This window comes from Pristis pectinata, chromosome 20 (assembly GCF_009764475.1).
Source record: "Pristis pectinata isolate sPriPec2 chromosome 20, sPriPec2.1.pri, whole genome shotgun sequence".
In the NCBI taxonomy this organism is placed as follows: Eukaryota; Metazoa; Chordata; class Chondrichthyes; order Rhinopristiformes; family Pristidae; genus Pristis; species Pristis pectinata.
Genome location: NC_067424.1, coordinates 7,317,462 through 7,330,449, shown reverse-complemented (window position 1 = coordinate 7,330,449; position 12,988 = coordinate 7,317,462). Strand labels below are relative to the sequence as shown.

The window sequence follows — 12,988 nt, the reverse complement described above, 5'->3', positions numbered from 1 at the left end:
TCAGGTTAACATTCTTCACCCAGGGAGTGGTGAACCTGTGGAATTCTCTACCACTGAAGACAGTGAATCATTCAATATATTCAAGACGGAGGTGGATCTATTAATGCCAGAGGGATCAAGGAGTGTGGGGAGAAGGTGGGAACAGAGTACAGAAGTGGATGACCACCCATGATTGTGTTGAATAGCCTACCTCTGTTCTTATTTTTTATATTCAGAGGTCAGAAGAAGTGCTACAGGAATACAAAAGTTCTTAGGTTCTGTACTGTTGGATAATTTGCTTTGATTCTGCCAGGTTTGGCCACAGCTCCATTAAAAACAGAACCAGCAGTGAGTGTATAATTCTATTTTTATTGTGGATTTATATCATAATGGAAGTAAAATCATGTTGTCCCCAGGAAGCTCGACTGAATCTAGAACTGGGTTGGTGATTGTCCGTAGAATCTATAAGTTTCAGTAAATGACAGGAAGGAGCTAGAGTTACTATCACCTCTAATGTTCTATTATTTTGCCTAACGCAAGTTGGTATTAGAAAGCATACTGGTAAGTATAAAGTTGCAGGCTGAGATTTTAACAAACGCTCTGTTCCCACGTCTGGATGGCTAATTTACACAAGGCTAGCAACTCAGTAAGTTTGCACTCACAGAATAACATTAGACTTGGGTTTAATTTTGCTTGGAATTTACAGCAGTATCCCAGTTGATAACCGTGACCAGAATCTTTAGCACAAGTAAAGACAGGTCCAAACTACCCCGGGGCTAAGTAAACTTGGCATGCACATCGCCAAATATAAACACTCTGTGAAGTAACAGGAGAAACCTGCAGCAAAGTAACTCCTCAGAGTCTGGCATGCTAACAAAAATAAAACAGTAGAAACTCCTCAGGTTTATTTTTCTGTGCTTGTACAACAAAAGAATCACTCACACATTGTATTCTCAGGCCAGGCAGAAGTAAATTTATTTTCATGGATCCAACACCAGCAGGAGGGAGGGGGTGCTGGTCACTGTATGAGACACAGTCCACACCTTCCCTCTGATTGCACCAAGAATGGCATTCTTATAAACATGTGGAAATAAGGAATAGCATCTTCAACCATCATACAGACATTCAGTAATCAGCACTGAGTCAAGTAGGTGGAAATAACCGTGTGATCATCATTCTCCCAACGTGATCAGTTCAAGGAAAGAATCCACACCCTCTTTCCCCACCCCCTCCTTTTCCAGGTTTTTTTCTGAATAAGCCTTACCCCTCAGTAATGTTGTTCTGACCCATGCCCTTACTATGGAGAAATAGTTGTCAATTCTATCTCTGATATCTCTAATTACATTAATCCAAAGCTTGCAGTGGTCTGTGATGATGGGACTATTCATGAGCCAGAGATACTCCCTTGTCTTACTGCAATATGGGAAATCATCCTCGAGAGAGCTTGTAGCTGACAGAATTCTCTACCCCGGCAGCTAACCTGATAACTCACAACTTGGATTATTTTTTGCTGTAACCAAGATTCTCTGGTTACTCTGAAAATAACCCTGGCTGTAACCTTCTTTGATTATATTCCTCTAGAGAGCCAAGCCTGGTGAAGATGTTATTATAAGATACATTTATTTATTAGTCACGTGTACATCGAAACACTCAGTGAGATGCGTCTTTTTGCATTGCTGAGAATGTTCTGGGGGCAGCCCGCAAGTGTCGCCACGCTTCCGGTGCCAACATAGCACGCCCACAGCTCCTAAACCGTACGTCTTTGGAATGTGGGAGGAAACCTACGCAGACACACGGGGAGAACGTACAAGCTCCTTACAGACAGTGGCAGGAATTGAACCTGGGTCGCTGGCGCAGTAGTAGCGTTATGCTAACCGCTACACTACCGTGCTGCTAAGGTCTTACTGTTCATTATTGTTTCCAAGGTGAGTTCTGCTAATACAATTTTCAGAGACTGTCATCCGTGTAAAGCCAAGTAAGAACTGCAAATATATACGGCTATTGTATATTAACCCTTTCTGTTATATCTTTCCCCTACAACACGAATTAAAGTTAACCTACAGACATAGAAAGGAATTAAGAAAGGAAACAGTGTGTTGGCCTTTATTGCAGGAGGATCCGAGTACAAGAGGTGACTTGCCCTGGTGTATCAGCACTTGGAATATTGTGTACAGATCTGGTTTGCTTACCTAAGGAAGGAAATACTTGCAATAAAAGTGCAGCAATGGCTCATCAGATTGATTCCTTGAATTGGGGGTTCGTTGTGTGAGGAAAGATTAAGCAGGCTGGCCTTGTACTGTATACCTTTTTTTTAAAAAAGCTACAGATGCTGAAAATCTGAAATAAAAATAAAAAAAATGCTGGAAACAATTAGCAGGTCAGGCAGCAACTCTGGAAAGAGAAAAAAAACATTTCAGCTTGACCCTCCATCAGACCCTTCTGACAACAGGTTTATTAATTTCCCTAGCAACATTCCTTTACTAATAGTGATTTCCTTGATTTCCTCCCCCTCTCTAGACTCTTGGTTTTCTAACGTAGAACATTGAACAGTACAGCACGGATACAGGCCCTTCGGCCCACCACGTCTGTGCTGACCATGATGCTAAATTAAAATAATCCCATCTGCACATGGTCTATGTCCTTCCTTTCCCTGTTTGTGTGCCTGTTTAATTGCCTCTTAAACATTGCTACTGTATCTGCTTCCACCACCATGCCTGGCAGCCTGTTCCAGGCACCCACCACTCTCTGTGTAAAAATAAAACTTTCCCCCCTCACCATAAACCTATGCCCTCTAGTATTTGACAATTCCATCCTGGGAAAAGGACTCTATCTACACTGTCTAGCCTCTCATAATTTTATAAACTTCTATCAGGTTGATCCTCAGCCTCTGACCCTCCCAAGAAAAGAAGTTTGTCCAACCTCTCCTTATAGCTAATACTTTCCAATCCAGGCAACGTTCTGGTGAACCTCTTCTCCACCCTCTCCAAAGTCTCCACATCCTTCCTGAATTGGGGCAGCCAGAACTGCACACAGTATTCCAAATGCAGCCTAACCAAAGTTTTCTACAGCTGCAACATGATTTCCCAACTTTTATATTCGATGCCCTGACCAATAAAGCTCACCATATACCTTCATTATTACCCTATCCACTTCAGTCCTTTGCCTTTCAATCTGCCCCTGACCCCATTTGTCTTCAGCTTCTCTTCAAACTTATCCAGAGCACCATTTTTGTTTAAAACCCACCTTTCTGGACAGACTTTTGACTACAGCTGTTAAATGCCCAATACCATGACACTGCATCTGCTTCTTTACTTTTTAATGCACTGATCTTTTCTTCCAGGAGGTGCCTCAGTATATGTATTATGCCTGAAGAACTACATAAACACAAGTTTATGGCACTTCTCCAAAACTTTTGTCAGTGTTGAATTTGCATCCCCTCCGGTATGGTTACTTTTAACCAGCTGCTGGGCCAGCTGTGTTCACTCGTGTGACAAAGACTTACCTTGGCAGAAATTTGAGTTGAAAACTTAAGCTGGAGTGTGCTTGGATAAAGCCACCTTTAGGTAGAAATTCCAAATGGTTTCTCAGCTCTCTGCACACCACCAACGTTACCTGGTGCCCTAAGGATGTCCTGGCAAAACCAACCACAAGTCAAACATAAACGTAGACACGAGAACATGTTCAGCTTGGGTAGCCTACAGCCTAATGATAGTCTAATGGCAGGAATAATGAACTTAGAGTTTTTCTGTTGCAAGTAACCCACTCCTGCTGTGTTCCTTTCCCACTCCCACCAGTTCTCCCAGGATCTCTCTCCCTTTGTTTACCTGTTCCACCCCTTGACCTCGTGCCCCCCGTTACCTGGACACACGATCCTGGTTCTATCTGCCTACCATCCCTCCCTTATCTGGTTCCACCTATCACCCACCAGCCTTCCTGCCTCACTCCTCCCTCTCACTTCTACATAATGGTCATCTTCCCTCTACACCCTCAGTCCTGATGAAGGGTCTCGACCGTCCCTTTGTCTCCACAGATGCTGCCTGACCTGCTGAGTTCATCCAGCAGTTTGTTTTTGCTTCAAATACAAATGTTACCCAGTTAATTAAATGCAATAAAGTGTTATTGTGAAGTTCACATATTGGTTGAGTAATATGTGCTTGTGAGCCAGAGTTAGGAGAGGATAACAAGCTGCCGGCTACCTGGCAAGTTATTTGTGCTCTCCTTTGTGAAGACACAACCAAAGCATGCATTCACTCGTTCTGATATTTGTGTTTCCAATTACGATTTCCCCATTCTGGCCGTCGGTGACCCATTTGTCTTCACTGACTTTTTCTCTTGACGTATTAATCAAAGCTTTTATGGGCAGTTTTTATGTTCCCTGCAAGAACACTCTCATATTCTGTCTTCCCCACCCCCCTTAATATTATTGCCCTCCTTTGCTGAATTCCACACTGCTTCCAGTTGTCGGGCTGCTGCTTTTTTTCTTGCAAATTTTACACACCTCCCCTTTGGATCTAATACTATCTCAAATGTCCTTTGTTAGCCATGGTTGAGCTCTCTTTGCTGACTCTTTTTTGAGCCAGTGAGGAATGAATAGTTGTTGGAATTAATGTATACGTTCATGAAATATTATCCGTTACCTATCCACCATCTACTCATTTAGTAAAGTTCCCAATCTATTGTCAGCAACTCACACCTCATACTTTTATAGTTTACTTTGTTCAGGACACTGGTTTCCAATTCTGCTACTCCATTCTGTATCTTAATGAAGAATGTTATCATGTAATGTTCACTCTTCCCAAAGGCACCATGAGCAACAAGATATCCCAAAGCATTTTTAACCAATAAAGCACATTTGTTAAAATACCAAACTGCATTCACTGCTGTAAACCAACAGCTTTTTTATTGGTGCAGGTGAATCATTCTTTATTATTTTAAACCAACCAAACCAATTAAACACACACACACCACAAGGAGAGGGAAGGTTTTATTCCCAGTCGCACAAGTCATCTACAAAACAGCAGAACGTCACAATTTTTCAATAATTTTATTGCAATACTTTAGCATAATTACATTTTTTTTCAGCAATCTCCATGAACAGAATTAACAAGCAATCACAGTGCAAAGGTGGCATTTAATACACTCAAACAACAGATGATATCCAGTAATTAAACAAATTAGAGAAATCCTCATTTACCATAATGTTATACAATAGCTGCATAACGTCAAAACGACCTGTAACATACAGATGTGCTGTTGCTACCACTTAGTGCCCCTTCCTAGCTCCACCCACCCCATCCACCACCTCCTTCCCCCCCGTGGAAGAGTCTGGGATTCCTATATTGACCTCATTAGCCACCCCAGAACCCACAGAAGTGGAGTGGAATCTCAATCCCAAGGGACAATCTGAGAAGGTGTGCCTTCACACTGAAGCGGTTTCAAACAAGTGGGTAGCCTGGCCGCCTTAGAAGGCTGTTATGAGGCAACCATACTGAAATTGCACAGAGGCCAGAACAGCTAGGGAAGGCAAATGATTAACAGATCAGCACTCTTTATTTGGTTAAATCTGCTACTAGCAAAGCCAAATGTTAGGATCTGAAATCAAAGAAAATTTCCCCATTGTTTGAACCACACACTACTCAAACCTAGTAATTCAAGCATGCTTCAAACATTCCATGACAATGATACGTGTTTAACTTCAGGTCCTAAACTGTGGACTTTTACAATCTAGTGCCACCTTTTTCCTTGCTGCAGGATAGATGGTTACCAATCTGCAAGATTATTACATTTGTGAACAAGTTTCAAGTACCATCAAAACCTTTGTGGATGCATTTCTACATTTAAAGAAAAAGTCAATTTGATGTAATATGGTAAATCCAAATTATAAAGATTTGCTTTTCATTCACATTTGGTCTGAATATTTTTGCGTGTAAATCAGCACTTATTGATAGTCAAGCAAAAGATCAACTTCCAGCAACAAAAACACAAGCAAGATACACACTTCTCTTATAAAGATATAAAAGCAGGCTACTCAATCCTTCAGATCCATGCCAGCTCCCAGGGGAGCAATCCCATTACCCCATCTCCTTCATTTCCCTGTATCCCTGCAACTTATTCTCTCTCACACATGCCCATCAATTTCCCTTTGATTTAACTAATTGTGAAAGGTGGCAAATGACAGGCCAGTGTGTCTGCCATAGCAGGAATGAGTAATACGGAGCATAATCCTTACAAGTGTGAGTAAGCACTAAGCCCCATGCGCTTTAGTGTCTGTAGAGAACAGTAACTAATGAGGCAGGCTGCGAATGAGACCGGCACTTTGCAACAATACAACCACTAGTCCAGTGCTTTCCAAGAAGTACTTAATAAACACCAGAGCTTTTTTTTTGTTTTTAAAAAAGTAAAACCTCTTAACAGTGTCATGTAATCTACATTGAGTATTAAAAACCATTCCTTATTCTGCCACCCCTCTGTCATCACATAAAAATCACATATTACTTTTGGATACAAACCCAGTGAGTGCAAAGTTTCAAAAATTGGGTGTGAGCTACTGGCATGATACTTGACCTGCTTCAGGCTGCATTGGCGATAACTGTGTTCCAGGTGAAAACACAAATATCAAGTCCCAATCACACCTCTTAACCACTCAAGACCTCCATACAGCTCACAATTTTCAGCAAGTTATGAAGTACTTCAACGGCAGAGAAAGCAATTAAGCACAATCTAAATAATGGCGGCAGAAGGAACTTAATGTTTCTGATACAATCTACACATGGAGCTACTATCATAGCTTCAAGAGAGATCACCAACTTATAAAACAGATAACTTAATTCAGAAAGTCCATAACTGTTTCATACATTGAGTAAAGTGGATTATAGAGTATGACAGGTTTGTGGAAATAACACTGGCAGTGTTCAACAAAAACAGATGTCGACTATATATCTCTACTATAGTTGAATATTGTGATTGATGACAGACTTCTTTGCTTTGTAAACATCCTTGGTTAGAGAGATAACTTTACCAAAGGGTTTTCACATTTTATAAACAAAAGAAATACTGTATATAAACATCACTATTGACTATATGCAGCTGACAGTAAACTATATATAGTTTCTCTCCAGTGTAACTAGGGATGCTTATGAAAGTACAAGCAACTGTTTTAGATATTCAGTTGATCATTAGGTAAACAACAAAAGGAATAATTGCTTAGAAACTCATCCCCATTTGGGTAACGCTTTGGGTAATGGCTGGTTCCATCGAATTCAAGGGAACCAAACTTCAGAAGCAGAGTAGGATGGTGTCGAGTAAATGAATTTCGAGCCAACTACCGTGTCGATATCTGTAGGTTTGTCCCTCTCCTCTGGGCATTTACAAAACCTATTCACATTTTGATCTTCAACAGGAAATGGGGTAAGGATGAGCTGAGACTCATTAAGCAAATCTGACAATACAAAACTTACTGAAGAGGTGAAGGATGGTTGTTTTCTTGTGCGCTAAGTACATACGGAGATTAACATCTATCATTAATCACAAGCCAGAAATGTTAAATTTAGAATGCGTGTAACATTTGATGGAACAACCTGGAAGATGAAGGGATCTCTAACAATCCAATGCTCCATGAAGCATCAAAATAGGTTATGTGCATGTCTGGAAATGGGATGCCCAACTCAGAATAGAAATGTACAAGATTCTGAACCCTTGAGTTTACCTTCACTGGGAGCTCCTCAGCTCTGGATCAGCTGAAAACTAGAGCTTCAGTTCTTCAGCATGGATGTTCATAACTCACCATTAATTCACATTTTCCTACTTGTCCACAACAAGTCAGACATTACCCAAACCAAGTCACTGTGTTATCCACAGTCTGGAGATAACCTTCAAAGCAGTAATTCTGACATAGAAACAAAAATGTTTTGATAAGGATCACACTCAAAATATTAGTGATTTGAAAAGGTTATCCAATCCAACATGCAGTATCTGCTTATAATGTGGAAGAGCTAACTTGACTATCCTGATTTCAACAAAAAGGAGTTTGATTTTCCAAGTAGAAATGTGACCAACATTTGCTTCATTAGATAGCCACTCACTAATTAATTTTAAGTTCTTCCAGATTATTGCAATATTTCTAGGTGACCTGTGGCATTGCCTTTGTTTCTAACAATAGGAATGTTATTTAGAAAGTGCAAAGTGGAACTATGACAATTACAAGAAGCACATGCTATACACCAACCTCTAATAAATCTTAATAGATATGATTACATGTAGTCAATCAGCCTATAGGCTTACATATTATAATGGGAGTTTCCTACAGTGAAAGTATTTCTAGGCCTACATGGGAATAGCCTGTGGTAATATACGTACCGCTAGATTCTTAAACCATTGCAATGGAACTAAATAACAATCTCTGCCATTGACAGCTCCCATTTAAATCTCAAAACACGCTGTGCACACAGATATTTTACAAAAAGAACACTTTCAATGTTTATGCTCAGGATAAAATTAGATACCATGGAGAAAAAAATCCAAGGAGGTTGGGCTTCAGATTTGTTAATTATCGAGTAGGATACCCTCAATATTGGTGAATCGTGCAGGGCACCTAAAGTTTGGTTTATTTAAAGTGAACTAGTTGGGATGTACGACAGAAATCTTGAACAATATTGAAAGTGCAAAATTCAATCATTTTAGAACTAGTTCAAATGCACAAAGAAAATTGTTCAGTCAGGCCACAGAGTCTGTGCCCATACTCGCTTACTGCCCTCACATGAGCCACCTCACTCAATCCCACCTTCGCACTAAACTACCTGCTTTGCCTGGCCAAAGTCATGATTGTTGCCCATGCCCTGAGGTACATGTTGCACTTTGCCTGATACAGTATGTTTGGAGTCAGCAACAAAACACAAGAACTTTTTCTATTTCTAATCATTACTGATCAAAATAGATCGGATTCAGTTAATCATAAGTCCACTACTATAACATCACTGTCAGGTTGGTTTACTGATTGTAAACTGAATATTGACTCACATTGGCTAGTGCTTCATCCTGAAGTAATTTCTTGTAAACACTCAAAAATCCATGTTTGACTAACACAGATCTGACTAACTTTCTTTCAAGCAATAGGACACACTTCAGGTGCACTGACACAAAAGTGCCAATTACAACCATCAAGTAGTCAGTTACTGCAAAGCTGCACAGGTATTTAAATCACACCAGTTGAGTTCAACGATAATAAAGTCATGTTATCTCTCTCCAACATAGTGAAACACTCTAAGGTATAGGTTTAATTTTAAATAATAAAAGCTAGTTTTGCACCATGAATTAATAGCCTGAAGGAGTTGTTATTTAACTTAAATTTGCTTTTATAGCCTAATCTCAGTGCAGCAGCATTGAGACCCACACAGAAAATTGTTTTTTTTCCTTCCTTTGATGACAGATTCCACGGATATCCATTAAGGAGTACTTTATCCATAGGTAATAGAAAATTCATTTGAGTTACATAAATAATAATGGAGGTTCTGATGTTCTCTACCAGAGTAAAGACTCAGTAACTGAACCCATCCATGCATAGGAGTTTGTCAGTACTAACTGTTTTTAATAGTTATTACTGTTTGTTGCATGCTAGGTTTTTCTCTTGTATTTTAATCAATTAGCAAGATTTGATTCAAAAACTATCCATGACTCCGGAAAAGAATGAGACTGCACGTGCAGAAAAGCACCATATATGCCATTTCCACTAATACCCTAATTTGCACCCTAAGCAAATTTTAGACTAGTTTCATTGCAACATTTGAGTTGAGAAACAATTAAAAATTAGACTATACCTAATTCACTTCTTAGAAAAATGATAATCCCAGAAAAATATTTGACCTCAGACTTAAAGCAACACAATAATAAAAAGGATTGAAGGGAAAACATGCGAACATGGAATCCATGCATGATTGCTGCCTCAACTTCAGCCTCACAGGTATTTCAGACAAGATCATCATTCAACATGGCTGCATGCAAACTTCATATGACAGCATCTCTGCCTGACCTGGTATCTGGGAATGTACATTTTTGCTGTGTAACAAGGTGATTATGACATACATCCTGAGGTACTGTTAATGGTTTGGGGATGGAATCAAGGGACACATCATTGTTTACCAGGAAATTACTCTGGTGCAGTGGCAGTATTTCATCAGAGAGCAAAAAGAGACTGTTTCATAGCCACTGTCCCAGTGCTCTGGTTAGTAATCATCTACTGTACGAGGAGCAAAGCTGTCAAGTCAACAGTGCAAACCTACTGACATTTTCTAAAACCAAACTACGGACATGGACCTTTGCAAGGCTATCAGGGAACAGGATTCTGGGCTCAAATACTGAACAGCAGTCCATTAAAAGCATCTTCAACAATAACACCAGGCAATTTTCCAACATATTTAAGAGAGCCTACAAATAACTATAACTAAAACACAAATGAATTAAAAACTCAAAACTGGACTTATTTTTTTAAAAAAAGAAATCTGCATCATTTATTAATGCACATACTGCAAACGACCTCAGTCTGCGACTAATATTGAATGCAACTGTCTAACGTTCATGAGCTTGGACAGGCCAGATGGCCTACTCCTGCTCCTACTTCTTAAATTCTGATGGAGTTGCTGGAAGCTCATTAAGGTCATGGATTGACGAGTTCCACGTTAGTTCTACCCTGGACTGGATATAGAAAACCATAAGAAAAATTAATTGATTAATTAGATCTAGTCTCTCCTTCTAAAAGTCTGATACTCATTAAAAATGAGATAGGGTCAAAGATAAAACTTAAAAATATTTCAAGCTGTCGGGATGTCCCAGAGCACTTTATAGGTCATTGGTAACTTTTGAAATTTAAATCAGTGTTCGTCTACAAGGCATAAACACCAGCCAAATTAAGCACAGTAAGGAATCATTAATAACAATGAGATAAATTACTAGTTAATCTCCTTTCAACAGTTTTGTTTTCCAGGATGAATATTAGAGAAGTTTGAGGACATAACGTTGTTATCCTTTATGCCCTTTGGAACACAAGTTAAACTCAGGTGGAACAATGTCATCTCTGACAATACAGCAATTCTTTAGTACAGAAGTGAACAGTCATTGTAAATAATGTGCTCCTAATTACTGGACTGAGGTGTGGATTACACACCTTACTCCAATGCACAAACAATAAGCCAAGGGTGGAATTATCACCAGAATGGACAGAAAGTTAAAAATAAATGATTGCTTACAACACTCATGAGGTCACCCCTATTTAACAGTAAACATATATAATTGGGGTGCTCACTATGCACATCACTAACCAAAAAACCTATTCAGTTTCTAAATATCCAAGTCACATCATGCTTGTGGGAATGCCTAACATGCTTACTGGTGCTACTTCACTTTTAGTACTATCCAGAAATTATTTAATGGTCATAAAGTCGGGTGCTCCTGCGCAACCAAAGCATCTCTTGGAATGCAGAGAGGTAGATCTTTTGGGGGCAAGCCAAAAGAATCATCACGGTCACAGTCACGACAAAAATAGTGTGGTGTGTATGTTACCCACCCACCCTGGATAGCTCTGACATTCAGTCAAAGAGGTTGTCCAAAAGAGTAATCAACTATACTTAAATCATTCACACATTACTATAAAAACAAGCATAATGCAAGGTAGAAACTATTGTGTGTATACCAGATGGTTAACTTTCCAAATAGTTTCAATTTCATAAGTTCCAAGTAATAATAATTAATGATACAGTGAGGGTAAACATAGTCAGATACTCTAGCAATCTACAGATAATCTTAGTTAAAATGTTTTAAACAACTGCCCTTCCATGTGAAGGCCACCATTCACCTATTATAATAGCAGCTTATCATTATTCGGACACCGGAGTCATGTTTATGGCTTCATTCTCCCATCGTTCTGCAGTGATTAATGCCTGTGTGATCAAGTTCAGCTCTTCACACAGTGTTTCATAGCGGTAACCAACCCGGATATCTGGAACATTGGTACGACGGATATCGTTGCCCTCTATGCTCTCCTTCTGATAGTTCGGTCCAAGCCAGTAACTCTTTATCTACAATGTAAAAAGAATTATTTCAGGCTTAATTCTAGTATTAGCAGTTTTGATTAGTTTTGAAGTAGGAGAGGCAAACATAATCAGATATAATATCCGTTTCAAGATATCATATCTCCAAGAGGCAATACCTCAAGGCAGCAGCATCCATCACTAAGGACCCTCACCCGTCCAGGACATGCCCTCTTCGCGTTACTACCATCGGGGAGGTGGTACAGGAGCCTGAAGATTGACATGCAACATTTCAGGAACAACTTCTTCCCCTCCGCCATCAGATTTCTGAACGGTCCATGGACACTACCTCGTTATTCCTCCTTTGCACTTTTTATTTTGTAACTTATAGTAATTTATATCTTGCACTGTACTGCTGCCACAAAACAACACATTTCACGACATATGTCAGAGATATTAAACCTGATTCTGCTATAATTAGAGACTGGGGAAAAGCACAGGGACTGCTGAGAAGGATGGTGACGAAGGAAGTAAATTCAATGTTAAGTTAGGTACAGAAAGGCAAATAGAAAGAACAGGAAAAGACAAAGATGAAAAAAACAAATGGCTTTTTTTTAAATAAGTCCCTCGAAATTTAGAACCTTAGGGAATAAGATCCCACATTTTTAACTGATAACCCGTAAGAATTGTACCATCCTTAAGTTCCACAGTTTCCCATGAATCCCAAATGATCACGTTTGAATAGGTTTATCCAGCCATTCCATGGATAAACACACTGAACAGACTGCGACTATGCTAGGCATTTCAGAAAGCTCTTTGATCAGTATTTAACTCCCCCAAGTTCACAGATGTCCACTGGGTAGTGGCAAATATCCTGCAACTGGTGTAGCAAACTGGGTTACTACAAATGAAGAGCTACCTTTATCAAGAATGAAGCTAACTATATGTATGATTGTCACATAGTTACTGAACCCGAGTATCTGCTGAAGGTT

The 12,988-nt window shown here is 39.6% G+C and overlaps 1 protein-coding gene across 4 annotated transcripts in view; it reads right to left on the bottom strand.

Annotated features, from left to right (window-relative positions):
- Window positions 1–5,008: 5,008 nt before the first annotated feature.
- LOC127580720 (AMP deaminase 2-like) overlaps window positions 5,009–12,988 on the bottom strand; it is a 126,596-nt gene continuing 118,616 nt past the window's right edge. For all 4 annotated transcript variants that reach the window (XM_052034495.1, XM_052034493.1, XM_052034494.1 and 1 more), the window contains one exon: window positions 5,009–12,044. In XM_052034495.1, the coding sequence (XP_051890455.1) occupies window positions 11,844–12,044 (201 nt within the window). In that variant the 3' untranslated portion in view covers window positions 5,009–11,843. The remainder of the gene's footprint in view (window positions 12,045–12,988) is intronic.